The sequence below is a fragment of the Pezoporus wallicus genome, unplaced genomic scaffold, assembly GCF_028554395.1.
Source record: "Pezoporus wallicus isolate ANWC-B61680 ecotype Strahan unplaced genomic scaffold, APGP_CSIRO_Pwel_v1 contig_2997, whole genome shotgun sequence".
In the NCBI taxonomy this organism is placed as follows: domain Eukaryota; kingdom Metazoa; phylum Chordata; class Aves; order Psittaciformes; family Psittacidae; genus Pezoporus; species Pezoporus wallicus.
The window spans coordinates 1-14,616 of NW_026637066.1; the positions used below are offsets into that span (position 1 = coordinate 1).

The window sequence follows — 14,616 nt, forward strand, 5'->3', positions numbered from 1 at the left end:
CCCCCCTTCCCCCGCGCGCAGGGCTGCTGCTGCGCGGCGCGGTGAGGTGGGGAGGAGAGCGGGCAGCGGTACCGGGTGGCTCTGACAGCGCCGCCGGCACCGGACCCTTCGCGCGCCCGCGGCACAGCCAGCTCCAGCCCCGCACCTGGCGGCTGCGGCCGAGCCCCCCGCGCCGTCGAGGCAGGCGGCAGGAAGCGCCGCTCCCCGTGACGGCGGGGGCTCGCAGTGGCACAGCACCGCTGTCAGCCGCGGCCCCGGAGACCTGCTCGGCAGCGCGGCGCCCGGCGCCACCCGGTACATGGATTACCTGGTAGGTTCCCCCACGGGAGCGGGGCGCCCCCCGCCGCCGGCCCGTCGGACATCTTACGGAGCGCGCAGTAGCCAAGACGGCGACCCCGGCGGGGAAGAGGGGCAGGTGGGGCGGGGGACAGCCGGGCTCCGGGTGCGCTGCCTCCCCGGGCCCGGGGGCTGTTAAAGGGCGGTGAACCGGCAGGGTGCCGCTGGAGCGTGCTGCCGCCCCGCTCATTTGGCCGCTATTAGGATGCTAAAGCCGTGACCCGGGTCGCTGTGTTTTTCCTAAATACATGAGCTTAGGGTACGGTTGAATGAACTAAATTGTCACCCCGGGCGAGAGCAGCCCTGCGCCCGGGCATCTGGTATTCAGGGGTAGCGTTTATTGCTCTTTAATGGGTATTGGCTTTATTCGCCTGCGAGAGATCGTATCGCGGGCGCGCGCTTCAGGCTGGGGTCGTGGTTAGTGTTCACAGTCGCTTAAGTGAACCCGGTGGCACACCTAGTCACGACTTGATTGTAGTACTGTAACTACTGACCTGGGGTTTTCCACTTAACAGCGCGAGAGGGTAATGGGTACATCCCATCTCTCAAGTTTTTCTGCTTTGAGCACTACTCTATGAACTATGCCCCCTCCTTCATTTTTGAAGGCTTTGAAGAGTCAGCTCGGGCAATATGGTGTAGGTCTCTTCTGGCTGTCCATCCCTGTTTGCTGATGGTGTCTGATGCGACCAGTCAGGAAGCATTTGAAGTCATAAACTTGACTCAGCCTTTCTGATGTCTCCACATGAGATGTGCATGGGTGTAGGCTTTCAAGAGAGGTACATCAGCCAGTCAACAAAATCTCTGGTGATGCTCTTTTTAGTGGATTGAAGATTTGCCATACTGAGATCAGAGCTGCATACAGTGGCTGACTTTTCCTTCACTGAGAATGAAAATAACTAAACCAGACATAAACATTCACTTAAATATTGTTCTTGTGCTCATATAGCTTAGATTTATTTTGGGTTATTCAGCTTTATTAAAAAAAAAAAGTTTTAGGCTTTGCTTCCTGAATTGGAATAGCAGAGAGAGAATAGAAAATAAGTCCTGTGTGGCAGAAATGGTAGGTAGTCTTCTCTTTAAGAACCTGGTTAATGAAATACTGATAATAAACATGTGTGCCAGGGGCAGCCTCGTAGCTCCTTGAGAGCCTGGAGCTGTTTCTTATATTTTTTTCCTTTATAAACTTATATCCAGATGAAACTGGCCATCCTGTACTTCTTGAAATTCTTGCGTTAACCTTTGTGACTGCTGCAGGCAGTTGCGTAGAAAGCCAGTCACTTCGGGAACAATAAATTTAATAAGCCTTGGAAAATGAGAGCATGTTTTTGTATTAACTAAAGGGAGGAGGGGATTAAAGAGCTCTACATTTATTTTTTTTTCCCTTACTCTTTTTCTCCAGTTGATCGTTTTCTTCTTGTCTGTTCTGTGGCCTTCTTTGGTGGCATCTCTCAAAAAAGTGAATCTTCAGGATAACAAGATCCTAAGTGGTCATAAATTCTTGCTTAATGCCCTGTTGTATAGAGAATTATCTCTGAAGAGAGACTTTCAAGGTCTCATCACTCCTGCAGTGATTGTTACGACACCATGGGAGACATAAAGGAGTAATTTGATGCAGAAGTTGTTACAGATCAGCCAAGTTATTTTTTTTTTTTTTTTTGTAGATGTGAAAGCCACAGATTTAAGCAGGATTCTGGTCCACTGATGGGCCAGGACAGGCCAAGATGCCTTCATCTGTCAATGACCAGCACTTGTTACTGGGGTTTCCATACTTACATATCAGGAATCCTTGGTCTTTGGAATACTTGTCATAACTGGCAACAGGAGGAAAAAACAGAAAAGTTTTTATTTTTTTGCATCTGTGTATTACTTGAAAAGAAGACAAATTCTGTTTGACAGTTCAGTTATTTTCTTGTGTATTTGTGCATGGGACTTCTTCCAGTCCTCATCTTCACCAAATGCAGATTATTGGTCCTCCTTCACCTTTCTCAGTTAATGGTGGTAAATGGAATGGCTCTTCTTGGTAACGAGGAGTGTGTTCAAGCACCTCTGGTTGAAAGTCTGCTCTGACAAAACAAGTTGACAGCACTGAGTTAGGCACTACTTGTCTACCACCCACTTTCATCCCAGAGCTCCAAGCTGTTGCCACAGTCTGTCCTACTGTAAAGATGGGCCTACTCTTTATTTGTGCAAGACTTGCAGCTGTAGTACGGATTTTAACCTATAGATAGAGATCAACTGCCTTGTTATTTTCTGAACAGTAGTAGCAAAAATGCACCTTGGGGAATTTTGTGTTTTATGTGTTTATGTTGGGATCTTGCACTATATGGGCTTCAAAACTTAAACAGAAGGTTCCTTTTCTGGTTCCTCAATTTAGGGACCTGTGTTGCAGCTTGCAGCCTGCAGGCACCCTGCCTTTAGTGTGAAGCTTACAGCAGGGCAAAGAATGCACTTGTTTGTGGCTGCAGTAGTCCCTTGACAGAGCATTATACAAAGTTTTAGTTAGCAGTGGGGCTGAGTGAGAGAGTTTGCTGGAAGGAATTTATGATAGCTGAGATCAGGTTTGCTGCAGCAGACTCAGGAGTCATTCTTTCTTGACAAGAGGTCTGCCCCCAGCCAGCTCTTCCCAGACTTCCATAAGAAGATTGTTCTGATTTTTCCTGAATGGGGCCCACACTGATGGTACATTTTTCTCCTTTAAGGAGCTGATCCCAGGAAACCTGAACATCTGCAGCATCAACAAATAGCAGCAAGTTATTGAAAATGTTCAAAACTTGCTCAAAGCCAAGTCATTTGGATCCAGCTTGGACTATGGTCCTGAAGCTTGTATGGGTAGATAACCAGAACATGTGTATGCCTTCTTCCACTTACAGTGTGATACCTGATTTATGGCTAATGCCATTTGATATTAGAACTGGTATTAAAACTGGGTATCTTCTGCAGTGCTCTGGTCTGGTTTTGCATTGTAACAGAATAGTAGCGCTAGCCTTCATATCTTTAATAGCTAAAACAGGCTCTTGAGTCTGCTGCCTGTTTTATTTTTGTATTGATATAATTACAGTGTTAGGAGTGGTGTGGGGTTTTTTGTGTGGTGTGGTGGTGTTTGTTGTTTTTTTTCTATTTGATCAACATAGCTAATCCAGGTTCAGCCTCTAGAAAAGAATGCATCTTCGCTCGTTTAGACACACCTTTTACTCATACAGTTTATTCTCTTTGTATTGGAGTTAACTCCTTTAAAATAAGTACATGAACAGAGCTGCATCAATGTACATTTGTCGGGTTTTGTGACTACATAATCCAATGATGTATATGCAGCCTTCTTCTGCTTCCTTCTTGCTGCATTGTGTCAAAAGGCTTATAGTGTGTACATAGACTTGTATTGGCTGGCTTATGTTCAGTAGACTATGCTTAATTTAAGAAATTACAGCATGATGCGTCTTGTAAAAAGCATGGCATATGACCAGTCTTAGCATTTTTGCTTGGGGAACTTGTGGGGAAACAATAGCAATGCTTCAGTTTTTTGTACGTGATACTTGCAATGTAATTTTTAAGCTGCCGAGTAGACTTTCACAATATACTTTCTCAGTGGCATCCTCTGTACTAGATAAGGATCTTACATTGAATTGCTGCATGTACCAGCCTGACCTGTATAGAGCTTTTAAAACCTGTGCTAGAGGGTGATACAAAAATTTGCATCTGTGTGACTTTACAAAAAAAGAAGAGGTCTTACATAGCCCTGTAAGAGTTTGTCAGATAAATTTGATAACCTGTTTAATTTTGTATATTGAGCATTTTTAATACAATAGCTTATCTTAGGTTGTATTCTATACTACATTGTATCTTAGTTGTATGTAAGAATGCTTCTTGGGCAGATAATGAAGAGTATATTCCAACCTGAAAATGAAGGTGACACTTCTCATGTGAACAACTGCATCAACTTTAGTGATTCCTCTTATCCCCCCCCCTTGAAAGTTAAGCATGAATATGGATATTGCAAATTCAAGAGCATGCTCTCCTAGTGCAGTAGAAGCCTTATTGCTTTGTTGGGGGTTGTTTTTTACATATAACAAGTTTGGGTTTTTTTCAGTTCTTTGTACATTTTTTAGCTGTTATGAACATTCTACTTCTGCATATGTGCACACAGAAGCTAAAATTTGAGTAGTATTTGAGTAAATTGAACTAAGTTTTCAAATTTTAGATGAATAGGCCTTGAAGTGACTCCAGAGTTTTTTGGTTTCTGAATAGTGTTGACCTCAAGTTCTGGATAGTTAATACTCAGGCAAAGTCTTGCTTGACAAGGGAAAGTTGCATATACCGAGCTGTGATGTTCTTAGAAATACTAGGTGATGTTAAAATAATTAAAAAAAAAAAATTTCTCTGCAACTTCTCTTTCTTGAACAGCTTACCTTTAAGACCTTCCCTTTTGTTTAGTTGGACCCCTTAATTTAGTTGGACAGGTTTGATTTGGGAAGTGTAATACAGAATAAAACACGATCACTTAATGATTCTGATCTACTTCAGATCCCATCTTTCCATTGCTGTTGCTGCCTGTTCCATTGTTTGGTATCTGCAGGCCACAGAAAACATTCTTTCTTACACTATAAATGGTGTTATGGAGGCACCTGTTTAAAGGTTTGAACTACTTCACTGAAACTTTGTAAATAAGTAGCTGCTCTCCTTTGAACAAGGGAATATAGGGGAAGATCCATACTAGGAACCTGGATTTTTCCGCTGAGGCACAGATAGTTTTTTGATATATCACCTGCAACATGGGAAACAAAAGTCTTTATAGCCTTGTCCTCTTTATCGTTTGCTAAACATTCCTCTCATCATATGGATTTTGTCTTTTGTCATATAATAAGGATTCTTGAGGCTGTCTGTTGGCTCATCTGTTAGCTGTAACATCCTTGAAACTACGCCTTCTGCTGGGCACAAGTGCCCTACATGTTAAGATAATATGCCTCTTTTGGTTTGGGAATCTGATTAGGTACAAGGATGTGGAGTCTGGCAGTTGTTTCAAAGTAAAGATGTAGCTGAATGCAGGAAAGAAAACAGCTAAGACATATAAGATCAGCTACTGTATAGGGCGCAAGCAACTGTGTTAGTGTTTGGATCAGATGTGAATTTTTGAAGTGGATCTAAGTCTCCTTACTGTAGGTAGGTTTGCACTGCCGTGTAATCAGAGATCGCATGAACTTGGTATTTTTTCAGTTGAAACCTCACTGGAAGAAGCGCTGAGCTAACAGGTTTTCAGTCCCCAGGACCAGATCAGAACTAGTCAAAAGTACATAGCATGAATACTTGGTCTTCAGCACCAGCTCTTGATATGCTGGATTACATGGTACCGTATACCTAGCCAGGCTCACTTCATCTGAAGGTGAGAGTGCTGCTGCTTCTGATTACTTTCTGTGTCAGCATAGTAATGTAGGAAGAAACTCAAAACAATTTCAGAGACCCTCACCAAAAGAAGTTGTTGTGACTAGGTTCCTATCAGTATTTCAGCTCAAAGAAACATAACATTCAAATCTAAATCAACTGGGAATGGCAAATGGAATCAATTCTGGGAGGAGACCTCACCTGAATGAGCATGCTTCTGGTTTAAGTAAGTTTGGGAGTTCAAGAACCTGACCTGGCTGAAGACCTGGAAGAGAGGTCCTTTGGAAAACAAATCCTTCTCCTTGGTAGAGTCTACCTAGCCAGTATTGCAAACAGTGTTGCTGAACGAAAGATGTAATCAGCCATACAGAAAGGGCAAAAAAAATATTGGTGACTTAAGTCACTGGAAGTTACCTGGCAGAATGTAGATCAGTGAGCAGAAGTGTGCAGTTCCTTTGCAGAAGATAAAAGTCAAATGCTGCATTTGCTCATCCTGTAATAGGAACAGTTATTGAATTCCCCAGTTAAACTTTTGATTCAAAGGTGGCTGTTACGAGCAGTGAAACTTGATACAGCTTCCTTTGAAACACGAAAGAATGCCTTAATATGATTTCCAACACAAGATTCTGTGAAGTCACAGCAGTATCACAGTGCCAGAAATGTCATTCTTCAGATACATGCACTGAAGAAATACGTGAATTAGCACATTTAAAATCAAATTACTTTGCCATTTTGCCTTTTCCATGATAAGGATTGCATTAGACTGGTAGATGTCATTACATCAAAAAAATGTGCCAGTTTCTAAAAATGGGAATAGCCCTATAATGTCTGTGTGAATTAGTCCCAGGTTCAATATGTGTTGGGTCCCATGTTGCTCTGCAGTATGCTGCTCCTGAAGTTCTTCAATTAGACCTCCAAGCTTGAGGCAATAGAGTGATGAATTTCACAAAAGATTAGAAATGAAAGCTTTTAATGAGGGAGAAAATCTACATTTTGTAAGGACAGAATATTCCTCCTAATACCCCATGCTGATTACCATTTCTGGCTTGTTGTCAGTATCATCAGCTCATGTTTTTTAATACTGCCAGCTTGTGATGTTTATTCTCTTAAACTGAGTTCTGAAGTTTTGTGATTATATGAGAATATCAACTTTCCAGTAATAAAAGAGGCATTTTTAGTTTCAAACTTAAAAGCACAAATGTGGGTCCAAACAGCTGAAAAGCCATAAGGAAAAAAACCCATATGCAGTACTTAAAATCTTGTGATTGTTTGGGTTTTGGCTTATGATACTCTGGAGTATGTTGGCTTTGTTTTTTTTCACTGTATGTGCAGCAAAACTTTCTCAAGTGCCAGCTGTCTGACTGTGTAATAGTCCTTGGGGATGTAAATAGGGTATTTGCAATTGAATAAGAGATTGGCCCATCTCATTCTGTAGCTCTTGAGAGTACAGAATTTTTCTTTTGTCTCACTGACAGCCTGGTAAGGTGACTATATCAGTTGCCAACATGAGCATGTAAGTAGCTTCCTGCCATCTGAGGAAGAGACACAAAGAAGGGAGTCTAGCTGACAAGCCCTGGTATGTTTAGATGCAGTTCTGCTCTTTAGCTTTGTTGCCTATGAAGACAAACAGCAGGAAGAACGTGAATCATTGTATGATGCTTTGCTTTTAAGGTGTATGTTTTGGTGCATCTGTAGAAGAAAAAAATTTCACAGGACCACATTAACTGTTGGCGTTGGAGAGTCAGGGGAAGCAGGATGGCATGCAGGAGCCAGCAGTAACTGTTCATATAGGGGAAATAAATTTGCAGACTTTCTTTTTTTTTTTTTTTCTTGTTATGACTTGGAACTTTTGGATGGAAGAAGCATCTTTTTTCTACATTTTATTAGCCTGTATGGCAACTACTGCCTAGTCTTTTCTTCTGTGATTTTGGCTCTAATAGAGACAAAAAACTTTGAAGCAGTTAAAAATGAAGTAATCATACTTTAAACTGTCAATAGTAAGTTTCATAAAGGAGATATGATAGCTCTGCTCTGGCAGTGAATAAAAGGAACAAGAGAATGCAAAGATTACAAGGGAAATTCATGTTTGTATTTAGTTGTATAAACTGCATATGCTTTGGATGGGCTGATGCAGAGACGTTAAGAATGCATCTTGAACCTGGGAAAAAAAAAAACAAACAAAACATAGTATCCCTTCTGATATTGGTAATAAAATGGCAGGTGAAATTCAGTTTTGATAAATGCAGTGTTGCATATATTTGTAGTTGAAGTCACATGGCAGTACAGATGAATGAATAGGCCCTAAAATACCATGAGTGCTCAGGAAAGGGAAAGAGGATCCTTTTTTAAAGTGTCATCTCAACCCAGACATCTGTCAACAAGTGTAGAGTACTAGGAACAAAAAAGAAAGAAAAATCTGATTTTTGCACTGCTTATATGTAAGGTTTGCTGTTGTCTTAAATGCGACGTTTCTGGTTGCATCATCTCGGAAGGAGTATTGTAGAAGCAAAAAAGAAAAAGAGAAGGATGACACAGTAATTGAAAGAAAACAACTGCTTCCATACAAGGAGGGATTAAATAGTAATAGCCCTTCAGTCTGAAGAAGAGACAGCTGAATGGTATGTGAAGTCAGTATTATAGACATCTTTGAAATCATAAAGAGAGGGTAAATAGGCAATAAGTCATTTCTCCCAGTAGAAGAACTTGATGACAGTTACAATCCAGGAACTGTTTTTTTTCACATGGGCATAGTTGCATTCTGCGTTTCATTTGTGCACTAACCTTACGGAAGCCAAAATAAGTAGACTGTGAATTTGTAGTTTCTTGTGAGGCAGGTCCTTTGTAAGGGGTATTAAACTTGATGTCCAGGTGTGAGGATAGGCTTGTGGAGGTTCTGAAGCTGTGACAGCTGGAACTTGAGGGTGTGTCCATGAGGTATATGGTTCCCTGTATGTCCTGGCGGTTATGCTGTATGCTAAACGTGTCCATGCCTCCTCACCGAGGAGACAGCTAGATCTAGTTCCAGTACAGGAAATTACAGTTAGAAAATGGAGATATTCTGGACTGGGTCCAGGAGTGCTCCCCAGTGTAAGCAGAATTGCATTGACTGCACAGGAGGCGAGACTTTTTAATTCAGAGGGATTTATGAACACACTTAATCTGCTCCAGGGACATGTAGCTGAAGGATTCCTTCTGCTTGGAGGTGCTGCCTTGACATATGAGCAAGAGGCTACTGGCCTTCCAGCATTTATATCTTAACCAGTTCATAACTTTATATGTAAGACCCACAACACTGAGTGAACCTGAAGCTGAATTGGCAGCCTATGTAGAATGCAGAGTGATGATGCACTCTACAGTGAGTGATCTCTCAGTGCTTTATTCTTGACTAGAAACTTGCCTAATTTCAGGTTTCAGCAGGACAGGAAAAAAGGACCAGAATTCTTGAGAAATCTCTGTGCCGTTCTTGCAGCTGTTAATTTTGTATTGTCTAATCTGCATCTTTCGCTCTTTGAATCATTGCTGTCCTGGAAACAGTCATGGAAAACTTTTCTAGTAAGAATATTGCCTAAAAGAGGGGAGAGCATTGTTCTCTGGTGCATCCACTTCATTACTTTTTCCGATGACAAGTGGATTCTTGGATCCAGTCCTACTTACTGTTCACATATCATTGCCTTTCCATCATCACCAGTTTCTTCTAGTCTTTAAACTCAGATTTCTTTTTTCTAATGATTATGTACAAGAAGGTTGGCATTTTAAAAATCTAATTATTCAGCATTGAAGGAGAATATGAAAATATTTTGTGTCTTTTACCCCTGACAGCTGTATTAAAAAAGAATTCAGGGAGTTTAAATTAAAAATATCACAGCCCTCTAACACTTTCCATTAATGACATCTTATGCAGAAAGAGAAGCCTTTGAGTTACTACTTGGAGTACACCACAAGCTTAGCAAGCAGTAGTTCTGGTTGAAGTTCCTGCCACCTGTACTATAGCACAGTTGTGTGTGCTTTTGGGTACCTACATGTTCTGAAAAACTCAAGCACTGAGTATTTCTTCCAGGCTCCATACGTATAAGTACCATAAAATCTGCATATTCTTTACATTCTTATTGCTAATTTTCACATTTCTTATGTACTGAAAAAGATGCAGATAAAAATGGGGGTGGAAAGGCTTTTGCCTGGGAGGTCCAATAATTCCAAGTGATTACTGGAGTGGACTGCCTCTTTATAAATGAGCAGAAGGGCATCTTAATCTTTATTTTACTGAAGAAACATATCACTGGAAAAAAAACAACTTCCTTTTCTCGTACTGCTTTCTGCCTTTGTAGTCTTGGAACTATACTTAGCACTGTAATTTATTTTGGATTGTGGCAAAGCAAGCTGAGGTCAAGGTGAGTATATGTTGATTGGCAGAGTTGAGGATACCAGCTCCTGCAGTTCTGTCAGGTGTCTCTTACCAGAAGCTGATAAGGATCCTTCCTCCCCTTTTGCCCACCAAGTTTCTTGAGACTACTGCTTTCAACTTGGTGATTGCAGCTTTGAAGTGATCAGTTGCGAAATGTGCTCTAATTAATCTCTTCAATGCTTTCTCTCTTGTAAATATTACAGGTAGGGTAATATTTGCTGAAGATACAGCTATTAAAACAATTAATTTGTGCAGTTGCAGATTAGTGTGTGCCTGTGTCAGCTGCCAGATTTTTTTTTTAAATGCCAAATACTGAAATTGGTTTGTACTCATAGCTGACTGCTTGAAAAAAAGGACAGAACAAACACTTGTGAATAATAGGTTCCACAGTTGCAAGGCAGACATCTTTCTAGGTCATTATGAACAGTCATGTTTTTAAAACGTGGTTGAAATAACAAAGTTTTGGGCAAATATGTATGTTAGCTGTGAGTTCAGTTTCCAGCTGGAGAAATTATTTAATGTTTGTAAGGTTTTGCCTCAGAAGAAGTGTACCTAATGACATAGATGCATGCTTGTTAGACATATTTGACCTGATGACTCTTCTGTTCACTTTAGACATACTAAGTGACATCTCTTAAGAATAAGTGTTTGTAGAATTGTATCAAAAAGGTATCTTTCTTTTGTAATATTTGTAGGAATATTTTTACATTATTTTTTTCTTTTACTTTCATGCTTGCCATGTAAAATCCTTTCAGAAAGCAACAATGAACTGTAAGTAAATGAAATGAAAATTCTCCAACAATTGTTTTGTTGCCCAATTGTATAGTCCCGAATGAGATGCAAAACCAAAGTAATGAAAGTATGAAGAATAAATTCCCAGTGTAGCAACATATTATCAGATACATTGTAATTCAGTGAGAGAAGTGATAGTCTGTAGGACAGCATCACTAAGCAACTAATTATTTAAATCCAATCCTGATGCTTTTTCAGTGATTAAACTGAAATAATATTGAGGGGAATGTAAATTTTTTTCCGGGGGGGGGGGGGGAGGAGAGGTGAATATAAGAGAGAATTTGATAACAGCATTGGAATTAATAAGCTTTTTTTAATGGTACAGACTGCAGATCATAAGCATCATCTTGGAGGCTTGGGGAAGGGATTAGCTTAATATTTCATAGGGAAATGATTAGGGGAAGCATTCAATGGCACTATTTGTGGCAGTAGGAAGGGGAGATAATAATTTTGGTTTCAAAACAGTAACAAAACCAACAACAGATAAGTAAGGTAGCATAGATGTGCTTTATTCTACTGAAGCAAGGGTCCACTGGTGCTTGCTGGAGAATTTGAACTGCAGCTAAGTTTTCCCATGAATGTATAGCCTGGAAGTACTGAGCAAAACTTAAAAAAAGGAAAACAATGTATAATGCTGTATTTGTCTAGAATAAAAGCAAACTATATACATTGAGAAATTGCAATGCTTTGCTGCTGCTGCATGTTTACTTCCCTTGCAACCTGAAATAATCTTTTATTTTATATATAAAGTTGAGTCTGCCATCAGCGTAGAATACGTCAGGCTCCTGAAAATACAAATTACTGTATGTATCACCCTGTGTTTCAGTATGAGCTTAAATTGCAGCAGACTCAGGTTAAACATTAGAAAACTTTCTAGTTGGGAGGGTAATGAAGCACTAGACGAGATTGCTGAGGGAAGTCATCCATCCCTAGAACCTTTGGAACAAGCTCTGCAAATACTCTCAGGAGGGGTATGGGTATGGTTTATAACCCCACCCCCACCACTTTGTGTAACGTAGGATTTCTCAAAGTCAGTCTTACTCCTGTTTTTCTGTGCTTTTTTTTTTTTTTTTTTCTGTGGGAAACTTAGAGCACAAGTTGTAGAATTGGATGTTTGTTCTGAAAGCTGAAAAGAATATGTCCTGGCAATTTAAATGGTGCTTTGAAGCAGCATTTCCTTGTCAGTAAGAATATTCTAGTTCACTTCCAGTAAGAAAAGAAAATCAACCATGCTGTTGAGGTTTGCTTTCAGGTTTTTGTGCTGTGCTTTTTGACTTTCAGACAGTTTGGTGAAATACTACTCATTTAAAATTTAACAATTTCAGCTAATGAAAAATGTTGCTACACATTTTTTTAGCACTCATGACTTCTCTTTTAAGCTTTTAAATCACAATTCTAATTAAATGGGTATTTCAGTTGCAGGCTTTTGAGGGGAGAAGGTTAGAAAGCAGAGGCCAAAAAAAAAAAAATTCACTGATCCTATTTGAAGTCTGTAACATCCAGCAGTTCACCTTCAACATCTTAAAATACATGTAGATGATGTGTGAACTTGTTACACATGCAGTAAAAACATTCCACTTGATTGCTTTAATTTTTTCCTACAGTGACTTCTCAAATACCTTATTTAAAGTAATTCCTCCATTCATCTGAATAAATCATTGTAAACCTGGTTTATTGTACTGTATATAAAAAAGGCAAGCCTACAGTAGGTGTTGGGGAGCTGCATTTATTTTCTGGCTTCTTTGTGCTATTTAAAGAAGGTGTTTTTCATCTGTTTCATCAGAAATTCATAGTCCATCCTCAGCCTCTCTGTGTGACCGCAGAAGACATAGAATTGTGGAATCACAACAGATTGGAAGTTGAGCAAGTTGAGGGTAAAAGCTTTTAATATGCTTATTCACAGCTGTAAAATCAGTTTAAATGGAATATTCAGGACAGTAGAGAGCTCTCTTTTGAACATAAAGATTTCAGAAAACTAAAGGAGTATGATTTCAGAAATGTGGGGATATTAAATAATACATGTTATTTTGGTAAATAGAGGAAGAGAATTTGAATGATGATAGGAGAGAAAAATGGTAATATTTAAACATGGAAGCTCTTTACAGTCCTCCAAGAAGCCAAAAGCACATTACCCTATTAAAATGTCTTTTGCAGGTTGTTTTTAAACCCAAGTAGATAAAAATAAATGGAACTGAAAGCTTGCATGCAAAATGTTAATGTTGTATACAGGCATTCTGGGGAGCATTAGGTAGCTTGAGGCCTGTAGTGAAATACTGAATTAGAAGGTATGATGGTGTTGGCAGCTGCTTCTGTATAGAAAGGTAGTAAGTATCTGCATAATCTGGATTTATATGGGAATTTTTTCAGCTTGTTTAATACACACTTACAGAAGAAAAATAAAGAAATATAGCCTTAGGTGGTGCTTTCAAGGGAAAGGGGAGAGATGGGGAAAAAACCTAATTTGTAGTAAATAGCATTATTGGTAATATCTCTATTTTAATTTCTTTAGACTATGTCTGAATGTATCCAGCTGTCATTTGCTGTTTGTAGAATTGGGATTTACACGGTAAGACAATGTTTTAACTAACTAAATAATTTTTGTTAGTGTTAATGCCATTTGAGTTAAAAGAAGTTACTTAACTTTTTGCAATCCATCAGGATTAAGTAATGCAGTTAGCAAAAGGGATTTGTCGTATCAGTTTACATAAACAGGCTACAGCATGGTTTTGTCCTCTCAAAGACTTACTAGTACTAGGATAGAAAAAGTATTCTTTTCTTTAATTAAACAGGTAAAGAAAAATTCAGTTAACCACTTAAGCTGTAAGAAAGTTCAGAAGTCATGTATATTAGTTCTGGCCTACTGTAATTGTACTAAATCGTAATTTAAATATCCATGATGTTTGAATAATGTCATAATTGTTCTAAGCTTTGTCTGAAGTGCTTTAATATTTGCGAAATGCTGTTAAGTTGAATTTACCAAACATAATTAAATTATTTAAAAGATGTATGAGGTTTACTTCAAACATATGTCCCAAATGTACTAAGTTGTTTGTTTTAGGTGTTGGATTTTGGTTGTTTTTTTTTTCCCTTTTCCTGCTTTCATTTGTTCCAGTTAATGATGAGAACAGTTAGACAAATAGGGTATTTTGTAGAAATTCATTGTGTAAGCTCGGATTACGCAACGTGTAAGACACTGTTGCTCAAATCATGCTTCAAATCCTGAAGCTTTTGGAGAGGGAATGCTGCTTCTTCTGCTAATACTTTTAAGGAGGAAGTCTGGCACATACCACTTACTGTTTTATTAGGCTGTACAGTCAAAATTGTAGGTGATGAGCACTAGGTACCACCATTAACTGTTGATGACAGCATTGCAAAGCTTAATTTTTGCTTTTAGTCTTAGAATTTAGTTCAGGTAGGACTTAGTAACTGCTTGAGGTTTGTGTTTGTTTTTTTTTTTCCCATGACATTTGACTGCATCCTATTTTCAATAGCTGAAAGACTATTTTCTAAATGGCAGATAATAACAGATTTGGGCAATATTGACAAAATCCTCATGGATGAATCTGCTGTTTCCACAGTCAAAGGCATGTTTTCCTATGGTATTTAAGTTCCTTGGGAAGATTTTCTCCAAATTCCTATGTGATAAGAGTCTGCTTATCTTGAAGGATCAGAGAGAGTTACAGTATGAGGTTTTAATGGCTGCAAGGTACGCA

The 14,616-nt window shown here is 39.4% G+C and overlaps 1 protein-coding gene across 5 annotated transcripts in view; it reads left to right on the plus strand.

Moving 5' to 3' along the window:
• Nucleotides 1–118: 118 nt before the first annotated feature.
• ARL15 (ADP ribosylation factor like GTPase 15) overlaps nt 119–14,616 on the plus strand; it is a 218,051-nt gene continuing 203,553 nt past the window's right edge. The window contains exons 1-4 of one of the 5 annotated variants that reach the window (XM_057403063.1): nt 120–310; nt 10,867–10,882; nt 12,687–12,777; nt 13,413–13,469. In XM_057403063.1, the coding sequence (XP_057259046.1) occupies nt 13,416–13,469 (54 nt within the window). In that variant the 5' untranslated portion in view covers nt 120–310; nt 10,867–10,882; nt 12,687–12,777; nt 13,413–13,415. Of the gene's footprint in view, nt 311–9,018; nt 10,098–10,866; nt 10,883–12,686; nt 12,778–13,412; nt 13,470–14,616 lie in introns of those variants that run through there. The other 4 variants (XM_057403064.1, XM_057403065.1, XM_057403061.1 and 1 more) reach the window with 4 other exon arrangements.